Below are 17831 nucleotides of genomic sequence, written 5' to 3'. Positions count from 1 at the left end.
TGCGTCTAAGCTTACTCCAGACCAGAAAGCGGAGGCAGGCAAGACAGGTGGCAAGTTGAGTGCTGAGGAGCTTGCTCAGTATAGGAAGGAGGGTAGATGTTACTTTTGTCACACAAAAGGACATACTTCTCGGGATTGTCCGAAGAAGCCTCCAAAGGCCGCCACCGCCTCCACAGCTTCCGTGGTGAGCACAGCTCCCACACAGACCCCAGTGGGTACCCCTAGTTCTTCAACCCCCGGTGCTTCAGTAGGAGCAATTATTAGCCGGGAGCTCGAAGATAAGCAGAAGGGCGCCCATGACCAAGAGTATGAGCGCAACAAATTGCTCAAGTCCTTTGGCTACATAGGTGGCCAGAGAGTCGTTGTCTTGTTTGACAGCGGCAGCACGGAGGATGTGATCACGGAAGAGGCCGCTAGGCGTGCCCGTTTCGAGCTAACTCCGGTGGACAAACAAGTTGAGGGTTTTAGCACAGGTATGACAACGAGCGTCAAGTATGAAGCTCTAGGTGCTAAATTAGTGATTCAGGGCATAGAGTTTGTGCGTGACTTTATGGTTGCCCCTCTTGTAGGAGGGGACATAATTTTGGGTATCCAGTGGTTTCACAAGTTCCTTCCTGATGTCAAGTGGGACAAGCACACGTTCCAGATTGATCGGAATGTGTCAAACACCCCGGTGACCATTAAATGTGAGCCAGGTATTCCAAACTTTCCGCTCATAAGCCACTTGCAGGCTAAGCGAGCAGTCAGGAAAGGCGCACAGTGTGCGATGATTTACATCCAGACAGCCCAGACAGTGGCCAATGCTTCCGAGAAGTACTCGGTTCTCCATGAAAAGTTCCAGAAGATTTTTCTTCGGGACAGTCTCCCTCCCCAGCTTCCCCCGTCCAGACCGGAGGATCACAAGATTGACCTCCTCCCAGGCTCGGAACCCCCGAGCAAGTTTCCGTATCGCCTTTCGAAGGCAATGGAATCGGAGTTGGACCGCCAACTCCAAGAATTGTTGCAAGCTGGCTTCATCCGCCCCAGCGTGTCGCCATTTGCAGCACCGATCTTATTTGTCAAGAAGAAAGATGGGTCTTCTCGGTTGTGTGTCGATTATCGTGCACTCAACAAGCTGACTATCAAGAGCAGATTCCCGATGCCTCGAATTGATTATATTCTCGAGAGGCTGAATGGAGCTAAGGTGTTCTCAAAATTGGATTTAAAGAGTGGGTACCACCAGGTTCGGATTGTTGAGGGGGACATCCCCAAGACAGCTTTCCGTACAGAACGGGCCCACTATGAATTTGTGGTCATGCCATTTGGTTTGACGAACGCCCCAGCTACATTTAACCGCATGATGATGCGTATTTTCCGGGAGTTGATTGGAGTGTGTGTGTTCATATTTCTGGACGACATACTCATATTTTCAGCTACAGTTGAGCAGCATGACATTGATGTGGAGAAAGTCCTTAAGTTGCTGGAAAGCAACGAGCTCTATATCAATGAAAAGAAGTCAGAATTTTATCTGTTCCAGGTACATTACTTGGGATATATAATCAGTGCCGAAGGCATTCGACTTGATCCGGCTAAAGTGGCCGAGATTGTTAACTGGGAAGTACCTCAGACTGCTTATGACGTTAGATCATTTGTGGGTATATGCCAGGCATATTCCACCCACATTGACAAGTTTTCTGATCTCTCGGCAGACCTCACCGATTTGCTAAAGGGAGTGAAAACAAGGAGGCAAAAGATTCGAATGACTCCACGAGCGTTGGAGGCATTCCAGAACCTCAAGGTGGCTTTGTCAGAAGCGCCGTGTTTAGCTCTTGCCTCGTGGGACGAACCATTTCAGGTGATCACCGATGCGAGTAACATCGCAATTGGAGGTGTATTGCAACAGAATGGTCATCCAGTAGCTTACATGTCTCGTAAGTTACTGCCCGCCGAAAAGAATTACTCAGTCTATGATCGTGAACTCCTAGCAGTCATTCAGGCCTTGAAACATTGGAAACATTTCCTGTATGGCCGTGACTTCGAGGTTCGCACTGACCATCAGGCATTGCGCTGGATTCAGACGATGCCAAGTGCACAGTGGAGTGATCGACAACACCGCTGGAGTCAGATATTCCAGCAGTTTGGTGGCATGATTGAGTACCTTCCAGGAAAGGCCAATCCAGTGGCCGATGCTTTGAGCAGGAAGGGACAAGTATCTGCGATTCAGACCACTAGACTTGACCTTGTTGGTACAGGACTAGAAGACATGAAGCACACGTACGCGGATTTCGAGGAATTCGGTACACAGTGGGAACAGGCATTGGATGCCACAGGACCATGCCATTTTCTGATACACGATGGTTGGCTTTATTACAAAGGCCGACTGTGTGTCATGAAATCATTCCGGGCAGCTCTTCTCCATGATGCCCATGACGCCATTACAGGTGGTCATAGGGGCATGAATTCGACTCTGGAGAAATTAGAACGGCAATACTATTGGCCAAAGATGAGGCGTGATGTGTTTTCCTATGTACAACGCTGTGACATTTGTCAAAAGGTGAAAGCTCCTCGTGGAAAGAAGATAGGGTTGTTACAGCCTTTGCCAATTCCTAAGGGTCCTTTCCAAGACATTTCGATGGACTTTGTCACAAATCTGCCTCCCAGTCCGAGTAAGCGTAATACACAGTGTTTGACTATTGTTGACAGGTTCAGCAAATTTGTTATGCTTATTCCTTGCAGGGCCAATGTGACCGCCGAGGATATTGCCCAGCTATTCATTCGGCATTGGTACCCGATTGGTGGGATTCCTAGGACCATAGTGTCAGACCGAGATGCCAAGTTTACCAGTCATTTTTGGAGGGCATTGTTTGATAATTTTGGTACTAAGTTGAATTTTTCCAGTGCATTCCACCCACAGACAGATGGCCAGACAGAGATATACAACCAGTTGGCCTTTGATGTGCTGAAGTGTTATGTCCACGATCAGCAAGGTAAGTGGGAATCGTTTTTGCCTTTAGTTCAAGCTGTTTTGAATGACTCTTTTTCTTCAGCTATTGGCAGGACTCCATATGAGGCAGCGTTTGGAAGGCCTTTCCAATCATTGTTAACCAGGACGTCGTCTTCCGTACCGGAGGCGAACAGAGTGACGGAGTCTTACCAGGAGATCCTAGAGTCCGTTAAAGACAGATTGGCTAAAGCGCAGGAGGCCTACACTCGACAGGCCAATAAAGACTGAAGAGACATGAAGTTTTCGGAAGGAGATTAGGTGTATCTTCGGATTATGAAGCAAAGATTGAAGCAGGTGGGCAAGCGATGCCCAAAGTTGTCTTTCAGGAGCTTCGGACCATTCCCCATCCGGAAAAAGATTAATGAGGTGTCTATGCAGTTAAAGCTACCTCCGAGTTGGACTATGCACGATGTATTTCATGTCAGTTGGTTGAAGCCATATGCAGGTCCACCCCCTTCAGAGGTCAAAGACGAAGCGGAACCAGACATCATTGATGAAGCAGAAGTAATGGTTCCAGAACAGATCCTTCTGCACCGTTTCAAGCATGGCTCAGGCCGAAGACTACGACAGTTTCTCACGAAGTTTCAAGACCGAGGAACTCATGAAGCGGTATGGCTCGACAAAGAATTTTTCGACGACTATCCGGCTTTATTGACGGATTATTTGGAGGCTATGCAGCTTCCGTCAAGTTAAGCAGAAGGGGATGTCACGTGCATCCCGCACTTGGATGCCACGTAGACATTTCTGTACAGTAGGTGCAGGACCTGGGATGGTGAACTGGTCCCATGTGAGCCCAGTCCGGGACGAGTCAGCCAGGGATCCATCTCAGTCGTCCGAGGTCAGGTGTGCATCGTCCTGCACATGAGTCCAAGGTCAGGTGTGCATTGTCCTGCACATGAAGCAGTGCCAGTCCGCGCTGTGAGTCTCCCTCTGGCATGATGTCAGATGTGCTGAGTATCTGGTTTGCAACTGGATGCCAGGCCTCTGTAGGCATGTAGGTTTGCATGTAGAGAAGGGGCCAGCCCATAGGGCTAACCCAGTGAGAAGGTTTTGCACTTGCACTTGTAGTTTGGGCATGGGGGAGGTGTAGAACCACCCCCAAGGGGCCAGGAGGGCCCAAGCCTTGCCCACCAGCCAAGGCAAGGGCTGGAGGGGCTGTCGGCCAGCTGTACTACTGCTCGACAGGCAGCCGTCTGGGTCCAAAGCCCTAAACAGCAGGCGGCCAGGTGTAGGGAACTGTCCCACACCTCTGCGCAGCATGCCCAGCAGCCAGGGTGCTGCCCAGAAGCATGCGCAGGCTGGACAGTGTCTAATATAGTGTGAAAACAGCATTTATTAAAGTGTGTGAGTATTTTATTAAAATACTCAGTCGTGAGGCTGTCCTGAAGCCAGCCGACTGCATGAAGGGAGGGGTATAAAAGCCCAGCCAAGATCTCATTCATCTCATCTCATAATTCACCAAGAGCTCCAAGCAACCAAGGGCCAGGACAGCCAAGAACATTGCTAAAGCTAAGGGGTGAAGGATTGAAGGTCAAGGGCAGGTTTTCCAGCCAAGAAAAGGTCAAGTACTTTGTATTTGTTTCAGATTTACATCATTCTAATAAAGCAGAAACACCATCCGTGGTGGGGGCCCTACAGAGGGTAATTGGGACCCAATACTGTGTCCTTCTCCATCTCCCCCTTCTCTCTCTATTTTTCTGCACATCGTCTTTCAGTTTTGTGCGTTAATTCCGTCGCGAAAAGAGTGCTGATTTCTGAGTTTTGAAGTACCGATCCTTCTCCGAAGCTTCCGCATATTACAGAGAATCCCGCGAGGGTAGCTTCGTGGCGGTATGGGACGTCGCGAGGAGTAGATTGGTCGGTACGTCATCCTAGTTAGCAGCAGGTTTCCTGTCCAGCAAAGCTTTGCTTTGGTGGAAGGAACTCAACCCTAAGCCAACGACTTGGGCACAATTCGAAGACATCCTCCAGCAAGAATTCCTCAAGAAAGAGGATGACTATGATGTTGTTGCCCGGTTTTCAGCTTTGACCATGACCTCGCAGCACCTCACTTATGAGGTCTACCTCCAGACGTTTCGTGACTTGCAGATGAAAGCTACAAAGATGGATCCCACTACTCTTTTGGGATTTTTCGTAGCTGGTTTACCAGACTCGTACCGTTTACAGGTTAAAAAATAACAAATGTAAAACATTGGACGAGGCCATTCATTCAGCTCGTATCTATAATGATACAATGGTCTCTTCCAAGTCGAAACCCGTTACCGAGCAGGGGAACAAGCATAAAAGAAAGTTCTCCGCACCTATGGCTAACACGACAGAAGGAAAGTCTTCTGACCAACCTTCGAAGATGTTCCAGTTCGACACCAGCGAAGAAGAAACGACTCCTTAGGGCTATAAAGCTCAAGAAGGAAGGACGTTGTGCGAAGAAAAAGGATACATGCGTAACGAGTGCCCAAAGCAAAAGGGTACCAAGACAAACGCAGGACCCAAGCTGCCTTAGGAGATCCGTGGGGATTTGACAGGTACGTCAATTACTGTACTTTCTCGCCCTAGTACTTGTTCTGATTGTCTGTTCAATTCTAAAGTATTTGGCTTGCATGTTCTTTTCTGAGTTTATGGAGAAGTGAATGGCCATAAAATTCACATTCTTTTAGACCCTGGCAGTTCGCATAACTTTGTAAACTCGTGCAGAAATTGAGTCTTGATACGACACTCAGCGACCATACCTATGAGGTACGTCTACTTGCAAGGGAAGGCAAGTTTGGGATCGCAAGGTGGAGATGTTTCCAATCCAGATTCAGAACTACAAAGATACTCTGGAATGCTATGTAATGCATCTGGAAAATGTAGACTTGTTATTAGAGATTGAGTGGTTTAAGACTCTTGAAGTCCAGATAGATTGGTCTAGTCATATTTTTTCTTTTCAGCATAAGGACACCAAGTATAGTATTTTAGGTGATTGTACTCATCCCTCTCGGGGACCTCTTGTAAATACAATTGATTTTGGAAATATAATGGATTCTTCTTTGTATACCGCTTTCCATTGTGTATTGATTCCACTTTCTTATTTTCTCATCCCTTCCATGGATGTGAATGAATTAAGTGTGTTTGAAAGCAAAGAATTACAGAAGATACTTGATTCGTTTCAAGATGTATTTCCTAAGGAACTACCATCGGGGTTACCACCTGAAGAGGCAGTAGATCATCGTATTGACTTGATCCCTCGTGCTCATCCTGTCAGTATTCCACCTTACAGGATGAGCCAAGCTGAGGAAGATGAGTTGGCTAAACAACTCGAAGATTATTTGAGGATAGGCCAGATCCGTCCAAGTAAATCACCTTGGCGTGCACCTGTGTTGCTTAGGAGAAAGAAGGACAACACTTGGAGAATGTGTATAGATTACAAGAGATTGAACAAGCTGACCATTAAGAACCGTTATCCTCTTCCTAGATCAGATAACCTGATTGACCGGTTAGCAGGAGCGAAATATTTCACGAAGATAGATTTATGTACTAGCTATCACCAGATACGTATACATGAAAGGCATGTCGAAAGAACCGCCTTTCGGACTAGGTATGGCCATTACGAGTTTCTCGTATTACCTTTTGGGTTAACCAATGCTCCAGCCACTTTCCAACAGATGATGAACGATCTTTTTCGTGAACATTTGGAAAAATTTGTGGTGGTGTTCCTAGATGATATTTTGATATATAGTCGTACTCTTGAGGATCATGCCAGACACCTCAAGATTGTCTTATCTATTTTGAGACAGAATCGACTATATGCTAAGTTAAGTAAATGTGAGTTCTTTATGAGTCACATCATTTACTTGGGACACAAGATCACTAGAGATGGATTGAGCATTGACTATGACCGAGTTCAAAAGGTTCTGGACTGGCCTATACCGCGAACAGTGAAACAACTTCGTTCTTTTCTCGGTTTTGTTGTTTTTCTTCGGAAATCTGTGCGGGAGTACTCTCAGCTCACACTACGGATGACCGACTTATTGAAAGGTCGTGGACGTAAGTCAAATCAACCTATCACTTGGAATAACGATTTGGATATGACCTTCGGACTTTTGAAAGATAAAGTCAAGGAAGCACCTATCTTAGCATCACCTGATCCTAGTCGGCCTTATGTTCTTGAAACTGATGCCAATGACTATGCTATTGGGGTTGCTCTATTTCAACATGGTAGACCGGTTGCTTTTGAAAGTAAAAAGCTAGACGACACTCAATCTCGTTGGCCAACCCTTGAGAAGGAGCTTTATGCTGTGATTCATGCTCTCAAGGTTTGGAGACATTATTTATATGGCTCCAAGTTTGTGGTATTGGTGACTGATCATCAGTCAATCAAGTATGTGTGTGATGCGGATGATTTGAGAGACAGAAAAGCGCGTTGGACGGAGTTAATGCAAGATTTTGATTTTGAGATCCATTATCGAAAAGGGTCCATGAATAGTATTGCAGATGCGCTTAGTCGAATTAGAGAGGTGAATACTTTGTCGTTCACTAAGATTTCTACTGACTTATTTCAGTCATTGAGAGGGCTTTGCAGGACTGATAGTTATTTTGGTCCATTTTGGCAGAAGATCCAGGACGGGAGCTCATTGATTGACCAAGACTCGATGACTGAGCAGTCTACTATTCAAGCTGCAGGAGGCCAGTGGATGATTCGGAATGGTTTACTATTCCGTAATGACAAAATTTGTGTACCACAGATCCCGGACATTAGGTCCAAGATTCTTAAGGAGTGTCACGATGCCCCTTCTGCTGGACACCCTGGGGTACACAGGACACTATCATTAGTGAAACACTTTTTATTGGCCAAAGATGAAAGGGTATGTAGAAGATTATGTTCTCAAGTGTCAAATTTGTCAAGCAAATAAAGCTGAACGCTTTAGACAGGCTCGGTTGTTGCATCCTTTGCATATCCCAGGTAATAAATGGGAAAGTATTTCCATGGATTTTATTACCGGATTGCCAAGAACACATCAAGGCCACAATTCGATTTGGGTTGTGGTAGATCGCTTGACAAAAATGGCTAGATTTTTACCGACCCGGAAGACTATTACAGCTACGCAATTAGCTCGGCAATTTATCGAGCAATTGTTTAGACTGTACGGGTTACCGCAGGACATAGTCAGTGATAGGGACTCTAACTTTACGAGTGATTTTTGGAAACTTATTTTTGAGAAGTTGGAAACAACTTTGAATTTGAGTTCCTCAGATCATCCTTAATCTGATGGCCAGACTGAAAGAGTGAATCAGATTTTGGAGGATATGCTTCGAGAATTTGTATCCAAAAGACAGAGTTCATGGGAGGATTATCTTCCTATGTTAGAATTTGCATATAACAGTACTAAGCATACGAGAACAGGGTTTAGTCCTTTCATGCTTATGTATGGTTTTCAACCTAGATCATCTGTTACAGTAGGATTCTCATGACTTCACCATGATGCAGCACATAATTTTTTGCAAGATATGCAGAAAATGTTACAAGTTGCCAAGGAATCTATTAGAAGTGCTCAAGACCGAGACAGGTTTTATTCTAATAGACATCGTTCACCTAGAGAGTTCTCTAAAGGAACGATGGTGTATTTGCGAGTTCCGAAAGATTCCGAGACTTTACGGACAGGTCGATCTCCGAAATTATCCCCTAGATATTGTGGACCGTTTCGCGTTACACGACGGATTGGTTCAGTTGCATATGAATTGGATTTGCCTTCTCATGTGAAAGTTCATCCTGTATTTCATGTCAGTAGACTTAAGGAACTACTGGGTGGAGCAGATCAGTTAGTTACTCCTCAAGAAATCATAGATGTCGAGGACATGACATTTATTCCGCACGAACCTGAAAAGATTCTTGGATTTCGTGAACGCAAATTGCGTAATACACTTATCACGGAATACAAGATCAAGTGGAAGGATCGTGTTGAGGAGGACGCTACATGGGAGACATTGACTCTTCAGAGAGATTACCTTGGCTTTTCAGTGAGCTCAGGAGTGAGCTCTTAGAGGAAGGGTAGTATGTCATGTGCACAGTGTGTATCTACCGTGTGCTACACGCACGCAAGACTAGTTTCGAGGCTTGGGGAAGCTTGGAACTAGGCAGTCTGATTGACGAGCTGAGTTAGGGAAATACTAACGGGCGGGCACCCAAGTATGGACGAGCGGGCGCCCAAGTGTGGACGCCCGATGACCTTCCTAGAGCCTATAAAAGGGTGGCCAAGGTTAGTTATTGTATAATAGAGAATCTCGCGAGTTTGTGAGAGCTCTATGGTCTTGGAGCCCGGATCTAGTGCAGACGTGCACCTGCTTTACGCAGCCGAGGCCAGCAGCAGTCTCGAGGCCCGCGAGGGCAGCTTCGTGGCGGTATGGGACGTTGCGAGGAGGAGATTGGTCGGTACGTCATCCTAGTTAGCTCAGCTCGTGGCTCGGTGGGGACAGCCAAGACTGTGGGCTTACCCACGGCTGTCATGGTTTGGAGGTGAGCAGGCCTGCACCCCCTTGTTTGTTTGTTTGTTTGTTCGTTTGTAGGTTTCGAGTCTCGAACCAAGATCGATCACGAGGAGATCCGTGGGGATTTGACAGTTATGTCATGTGCACAGTGTGTATCTACCGTGTGCTACACGCACGCAAGACTAGTTTCGAGGCTTGGGGAAGCTTGGAACTAGGCAGGCTGATTGACGAGCTGAGTTAGGGAAATACTAACGGGCGGGCACCCAAGTATGGTCATCGGGCGTCCACACTTGGGCGCCCGCCCGTCCATACTTGGGTGCCCGCCCGTTAGTATTTCCCTAACTCAGCTCGTCAATCAGCCTGCCTAGTTCCAAGCTTCCCCAAGCCTCGAAACTAGTCTTGCGTGCATGTAGCACACGGTAGATACACACTATGCACATGACACCAAGGCAAGGCATGATGGACAGCCCAGATGGGCGCAGCCAAATCGGGATTCCTGGCACAAGTAGGCGGCCAGGAAAGCAGGCCGAGTTGCTTTCTTAGGCAGCCAATTTTTTTTGGGAAAAAAAAAAGCACGGGTTTTTTTCCTGAGCAGTCCAGTAGCAAGTGGGTTCCTAGTCCAGCAACAGCAAGTGGGTTCCCACGAACTCTTTCTTCTCTCGAACTTCTTTTTTCCTTTTTCTCGCAAAAGTTCAAACTGTTCTTCACAGATTTGGGAGTAAGTTTTGACTCTCATCTCGAGGTGAAGCGGGACAAGCTCGTGTACGGAATCAAAGGTGTACTTGCACGACTCGATGCATGTGCTTCGTTGTATCCCTGATTTGAACCTACATGTTAAGAGGTATGCATTCGTACCAGACACATGCTATATATTGAGCGATAGTAGAAGCATAGTATTGTATCTTGTTTTGCTCGTATATGAAGTTGTTCTTGGTACACATAGGAGTTTCTACTCCAAGAATTTTGTGGACATACACACAAGAGTTAGTCATGGGCTTGTACCATGCAAGACACAAACCTAATACCCTACAGATATTGGAATGACCATTGTTTTCATTGTTGGGCTTTGATAGGCAAGACTTATCTACATATGTAGGATGACCACACATTGCCACTGTGGCTACACGGATATTTGCATCTAGATTAAGTTTACATATTGGGATTCATTGTCAGATTGCATGACAAGACGGTTATGCGACAATACCCAATATTAGTCTTACAGTCTTTAAGGTTTTGATGGTCCTCTAGTTTTATGTCCATAGCAAAAGTGTGTACCTATTCCAAGTATACCCACCTATTCTTATACCAAGACTATTGAATCATGGTTATGCGCATAAGTTTTTGGAAGCAAGTTTTCTAGGTTTAGACAAATGCTTTGACTGGGACGCTGGTCAAGGTTGTTCTTCGTTGTGTACATAGATGTTGTCTAATCCCTGGACCGAATTATGATCACCGGTCTCGTTTGGAGTTCTTCCTTTCGAGAACTTGTTTCAGTTTGTGGCACATGGTCAACCATTGGCATTTATAGTTTCTGATGGATCGCGATAGATCCACAAACTAGTGGTTGTAGTAATCGTAGCACAGGTATGGGTTGTATCATGGTGGTATGGGACACCATGATCCATCGCATGTTACGGGGCTACGCCAGATTGTCCAAACTTCATTTGGACTCTGCGCCTACAAACACAAGGCTATCTCAATATTTTTGAGGGATATAATACTTTACTTTTGATACAAACAGTAGATGCTAGCTCGTGTCATAACCAGGTCTGTTGAAACAGTTGTTCCTTTCATGTCCAAGGTCCTCATAAGCCTTCTAAGGTCTGTTTGGGACGTTAGACTTCTGAGGAGACGAAGTACAAATTGATGATCTTTTCTAGAAGATCGGTTCTTCTCTTGTTTGGGAAGAGACTACTGTTGTGTTCCACTTGGTTCAGGCTTCAGCAGTGGGTTTTGGGTTTTCCCAATCTTGTGGTTTTTTCCAGACCAAATTTATAGAGGACATCAAGATGAAAGCATGGTAGTCAAATGAAAGATACTTTTGGTTTCGGAATAACTCTTTAGGACAGTGGTTGCTTACCTCTGGTACTAATAGCATTGTCAGCTTCAAGTTACCCAGATGATCCATTTGCTCTGGATTAGGCTTTTGTGACTAGGAATTGACACTCATGTCATGTTACTTGAGCAGGTCGATCTCTTAGTCGGATTGTCCTTGAGACTATTGGTTTCAACCAATAGAGGGTGTTTCGAGTGTGACTTCTCCTTGAGTTCTTTTTTCTTGAGCTCAAGAGTGAGCTCTTTTGAGGAAGGGGATAATGTCATGTGCATGCTAGGGGCAGGCAGATTGGCGAGCTAGAGTGTGATATGTTGTGGGCGAACATGTGCTTTTTGGTCCGCTATTGATAGCGTGTGCTTTTTGGGCATTCCTTCCTTATTTATTAGGGGGAGGTGTACCAGTTGGGCACACACCAGCAGATGGAGCACAAGAGTGCAGAGCGCGTGGTGCGGGAGCACCATCGCGCAGGAGGCCGTCATCCTTGGGGGACAACCCCAAGTGGGAGGGGACACTAGATGAGGACGATGGCACGGCACTCATGAGGGCATGACGCTCTAGCTCGTGGCTCGGTGGGGACGGCCAAGATTGTGAGCCTCACTCACGACTGTCATGGTTGGGTCACGGGTGGCGAGTATGCCTACACCCAGATATGTTTCTTCCGCTTTGCCTTCTAGGGTTAGGGTTTGTTGCTTTGTCTTGCGTTTCATGGCTTGTATTGCAGGTTTCCTTCTCGGAGAGATCTAGGGACTTGACATTTCCGATGGGGGTTTTGCAAGGGAACATCTAGGGTTTCTCTACATAGCGATTTCTGGACAGTTTTCCCCTCTTGCACATCTACACATACGTACTATTATACTTTCTGCCTACAGCCTTCCCTCTAATCTCAGGGCTCCCCGACCCTGCCTAAATTAGGACCTAATCCCGAGGATTATTGTTAGGTACATAACACAACAACCCTCCATAGAGATACAAATGCTCAAAGAAAAAAGGGGGAACTCCCTCCGTGGCTGGCCACTCTCGGAGGGAGACCAAATCCCAAGGGGAAGAGAGAGAGCCACACTAGGGCCTCTAATGCCAAGTGATATCACCATCCCTCCAGGAGAGGAATGAGCCACTGCCCAAGTACGCAGCAGAAAGGCCACATGGCATTACCGCATGTGGTTGGAGTCTCCTACCAAGCGATCCCAACATCCACACATGATGTGGATAATGTCCGTCCAAATGCAGCTAATGGACACTACAGTGTCTTCCACACCTTTTTTCTTCTCTTTAGTTTTGTTCTTCTTTTCACCATCTCAGCCTCCTATCCAAGCACTGCTGGAGGGGTGAGAGTGCCCTCACACACACAAATGGAAGAGTTTAGAAGGCAATCGTTTTCCATATTCAAGTTTATTTTCCTAGATCCATTGTTCAGAGTAGAGCAGGCCACATACTCGCGTTTCCATCAATGACACCTCGTTGGCCCATGGTTCACCAAACTCTGTCATTTGACAGTAATTGTACGCTAACTAGCTCATTTGATTGAAGCACAGCATTGAGTGTCTTACCAGATTGAATGCCTTGTCTGAAACCTTCAACTCCATTGGCAATCCCTTAGTGCTAGACATATTGGAACCCAACCTGACAATAACAAGAGAATTGCTGTCACGTGGCCTGACATGAACCTTTAGGATTTTTCTAGATAAAAAGAAACCCTGGACAACCTGAAACCTAAGAGAACTAGCATGGAAAAACGAGGCCAGAAGACTTATAAATGTGTGATAAGAGAATCAAAGACATGCATAATTGGTATTAGTGCACATCCTTAGCCTCGCATGACTGATGCAAAATTAATAAACAAAATGGTAACCTAAGGGGTTCTTCTGGTGCCAAGTCCGATGTATAGTGCTTGCATAGCATTTCAATCTGCATCATTTGCACGTAGTTTCTTGTGGATTTCAAATCCCCGCAACCCCTGGTACTGTGGCCACTTTGCGGCCACAAGTAACGACTTTGGGTGGGAATACCAAGTCCGGGCGGGTACCAAATTGTGACTACAACAGGATCTACGCAAGGGGGGAAAGTACGGATTGGGTTCCTCAAATTCTCATCATAAGACCAGAGGCCCACATGGACAATTTTCTGCCATTTTCTCGCACCATAGCATGCCTATTTGAAAACATTGAGAATTACTGAAGAGCAGTTCAAGAAAAAGCTCACAAGTGAACGGGTAGAAACTCACTGAGTATTGTTGCAAGATCCTCCTTGCCTTGAATGTCTTCTTCTTGAGACACGGCTGATCTCAAAAACTTAACCTGCACAAACAAAGAAGTCAGGATTGTGAAAATATAGGCTTCGATCCTCTTTGGGGGGGGGGGGGACTTCACGATAATGGCGACCGACAAAAGCGTACTTTGGAGCCTAGACCAGGCCCATTTTACATGAAACCTATTGATTTACTAAAGGTTGCAATAATGAAACCCTAATAGGGGCCTACAATGAGTAAAAAAAGATATTCGATTAATTAATAAGGGAGACTTAGATAATTTTGTTAGTGTTCGTAAGGTTTGTAAACCTTACTACTAGTTTTTTTTTTTTTAAATATTAAACGTTGCAAGCCGTTGAGGATGATCAATTCTGCTCCTCATCAATGAGACTATTTCCTCTCTCTCTCTCTCTCTCTCGCGCGCACACACACACGAGTGAAGAATGGCTTATTAGTTCGAATCTTTCGAAGATGCCGAGCGCCTGTGTCTAATTTTAAAGGTAAATATTTAATTTTTCGGTTATCAGCCCAGACGTTCGCTGCCTTGTCTTCAACGTGCTTATAAGAATACTATGCAAGAGATGGCTAAGGGTCCAAGGCCTGATACGCAGCAAGTTTCTGGAGCGGAGGCGCATCTCAATGAGGTTTCCTAATCTTACAGACAGTGACACCAAGTATGAAAATTCTAACTCCATAGGAATTTTCTTTGGTATATTTAAAAAATATCTGTGATAACAGAATTTTGATCGGCCTTGTCTCTGTGGAGTTATGATTTTTTTTCATAGCGGGAGCCATTAGTAGATGAATAAAGTTTCAAAATGAAACCTACTTTTAACCCCATGGGTAATTGGGTATATATCTATATATATAAAAGGTAATGCAGATTCCAAACGATTTTCTTGCTCTCCTCATTAAAATTTTCCCGCTTCTTGAGGCCCAAACTTGGCGGCTTGGCGCTTCTCTCCACCTTTAAATTCTTATCTCCTGCGTCCATCCGCAGCAGTGGCCATTCCAGTCTCCCAATCTCCCACAGTCCCTACTCCAGAGTCCCACTCCCGTTGTGCTGCCACTGGCCATTGGCCAACCTACTCATTTTGAGCCTTTGAGCCCAGGGCTCCAAGCCCCTTCTGTAGCCTCTCTGCATAAGCCGCCAGCCAGAACAAGTGCCTCACCCCTCCGCCCCTGTTTCTTTCAATCATCTCACCTGTTATCGTTTTTTTTGCGTCTACTACATTTTCACTATCTCAACTTCTCGTTCATTTCTCAACTCGAGCATTTGTGACTGACTACTCGTTTCCGCTATCTGTAGGGAGTCGTGACTCATCATTGTCTACACTGTGCACCATGCACTCGTTTTTGCTCTCTGTAGTAGGGAGTCATCACTCCCTGGTCGCCTACATTAACCACCCTCACCAGTCAGGAGTCGGGCCTGCCCAGTCATTAGTTCCAACTTCCGCCTCGAGTCGACTGCACCAACTAGTAACCAACCATGGCAATTCTCTCGAGTCCCCACTGCCCAGTCCGAACTCTGGTCGCCTGCAATTCTCCCGAGTAACCATGCTCCTTTTTGCTCTCCGTAGGGAGTGACACTGCCACCTGGTCGCTTGCATTGGCCACCCTGGTCCCTCGCGAGTAATGGACTCTAGAGTCGAGCCTACCTACGGCAATCCTCCAGCCGGACTCTGATTGCCTCCCACCGGCCATGTACGCATCTCACTACTCGAGTAGTGTGAAGGAGTGCGTACAGGTAAAACGATCGTATACATTGAAAGTTACTTATTTTATTAATAAATTTTAGTATGCATTTGTTTAGTTTTTTGTATAATGTTACTGTACTTTCCATATTTTTACATGTAGCATAATTGTCACTTGATGCTTGTAGATCAAGACATTAATGTTGCTCAGTGCATTATAAGTAGAAGCAAGTTTTACACTAGAGGAGCCTAGTTCGATCAATAAGGTATTCAACTTATTAGCATTTTGAATCTCGTATTTTAAATTATAGATTGAACAAAAAATTATGGTTTTGAAATGGTGTTTGTGATAAGCATATGTTTTATTATGTATAATGTGACTTATGCAATGTTATCTTAAAAGAATTTTATAAAACATAATAGTCATGGGAGTACATAACTCTAATTTATCATTTATGTTTAATGTGCACATTTTGTAGAGCGAAATGAGCCAACGCACACTATTTCAAATGCTAGGTGTTTCACAACCTTAGGATAAGTCAAGAGAAGAGATGATGCTTAATCTGTTTGGCTCGCCAACTTCTAGTAACGTTGAGACAGATGACTTTGAAATTGAGAGCAATGAAGATGATGTGAATGATGATTTGAAAATGTTTGGTGTGATGCATGATAGTTCATTGTCATCTAACAAAGTAGAAGAGCAAAAAAATTCAGACAATAAGATTTGTCATCAAAAATACAGGAAAGAGTGGGAGTCAAAATTCACCTTCCATTGTGTATGGAAAGGAAGAGTGTATGAAATGTGAATGGTGTAAAAAATATAAAGTAAAGGAACCTTGGGGAAAGGGAAAAAGATGTACAACCATTCAGCTAGGTGCAATTCAGAAGCACATGTGCTCAAAAGAACACAAATTTGCATATATGAAGTGGTGTGAAAATGCCACTAAAATGTCTCAGCATGTTGTTGTTATGAAGGATAGAAGCAAAAATAGAGTCATAACTTGCATGAAATTAATGTACTTCATTGCCAAAGAAAACTTAGCAATTATGAAGTATGAAAATTTATGAAATTTAGCCTATGCACTAGAGGTTGATACTATGCCATGCAGAAAGGATTATTCTTCATACACCAATATGATGGCAGGTAAAGAGTTTCTGTTCTCTACCTTCCAAATATTTGGAAGATTTACAACTTCAGCAACTCTTAGCAAGTCCTTTTTTGGTATTATGGTAGATGAGACAACTGATAGAGAACTAGAAAAGCATCTTATTGTTTATGTGTCTTTCTTATCCAGTAATGGAAGAGGCATGTGCAGCATGGAATTTGCAAAGTTAGTCATAGTTGATGATGGATGCCTCTAACAAAATTCAATGCAATCATGGATGTGTTAAATGCAAAAGGACTTGATTTGCAACGTTTAGTGGGTATACCCACATATGGTGATAGTTCTATGCTTGGTTGTCATGATGGATTGGTTGCAAAGTTGACATGTGTAATCCCTCATCTCATAAGTGTGCATTCTGTAGCACAGAGAATCTTTGGCAGTGCTGAATGCCTCAAAATCTGTTCCTGCTTTATCATACATTGATAAGATTGCCAATAAAATTTACTCATGGATTGATGCTTCTAGTTTGAGGCACAAAGATTTTCAACACCTTCGTGAAATGAATATTTAAATTTTGGAGGTTTTACAAATACATGATGTGAGATGGTTAGCTAGAGGGAGTGTCATGGTTAGATTGGTAAAATTGATGCCAACTATCTTGGGATTTTGGAAGGAGGGAGCACCAGCTTAGTATGACAAACTGTGAATATACAAGGTTTTGTTTTGCATCTACATGCTTGCTGATGTATTACATGACTTGGATATATTAAACAAAAAGTTCCAAGAAGATGTTTTGGATATAACATCTTTCAGCACATGCATTGAAGTGACTTTGGCATCACTAAGGATAAAATTTTTGTAAGAGGAATTTGCTAAAAACATATTGTACTTGAAAGGCTTCATGGAAGAACCTCGGGATGGCATATTGCGACATACAAATGATGAAGGCAAGGAATATTGTACTTGAAAGGCTTCATGGAAGAACCTCGCGATGGCATATTGCGACATACAAATGATGAAGGCAAGGAATATGCACATAGACTTTTGTACTCTAGCATTCTTGGCAAAGATAAGAAAGGCATTGCATTAGACAATAATTGAGGAGATATTGATGCATGTGTGATTTTGGCTAAAGATTTTGTTCAAAAGGTTGTGGTTTCCAGATATCGACTTCTTCAATGCAACCAAATTGTTTAGTCCTCAATACTACTTGTATGCACAAAAACCAAGGGAGAACCTTTGTGAAGACACCACATGGATGGCTGGAAGGTATAGCCTCCTCAGC

General features: G+C 44.5%; 1 protein-coding gene across 1 annotated transcript in view; it reads right to left on the bottom strand.

Moving 5' to 3' along the window:
• Positions 1–13925, bottom strand: part of LOC147637162 (pre-mRNA-splicing factor CWC22-like protein (DUF3245)) — a 55053-nt gene extending 41128 nt beyond the window's left edge. Inside the window, exons 1-2 of the mRNA XM_086800761.1 lie at positions 13723–13925; positions 13049–13121 (exon numbers count right to left, since the gene is read on the bottom strand). Coding sequence (XP_086656887.1) covers positions 13049–13108 — 60 coding nt within the window. The 5' untranslated portion in view covers positions 13109–13121; positions 13723–13925. The remainder of the gene's footprint in view (positions 1–13048; positions 13122–13722) is intronic.
• Between the last annotated feature and the right edge of the window lie 3906 nt (positions 13926–17831).

Source organism: Cibotium barometz, chromosome 7 (assembly GCF_041138505.1).
Source record: "Cibotium barometz isolate CiBa-2024 chromosome 7, ASM4113850v1, whole genome shotgun sequence".
Taxonomy (NCBI): domain Eukaryota; kingdom Viridiplantae; phylum Streptophyta; class Polypodiopsida; order Cyatheales; family Cibotiaceae; genus Cibotium; species Cibotium barometz.
The sequence above is the reverse complement of the archived record's forward strand: the minus strand, read 5'-3'. Positions and strand labels throughout refer to the sequence as shown.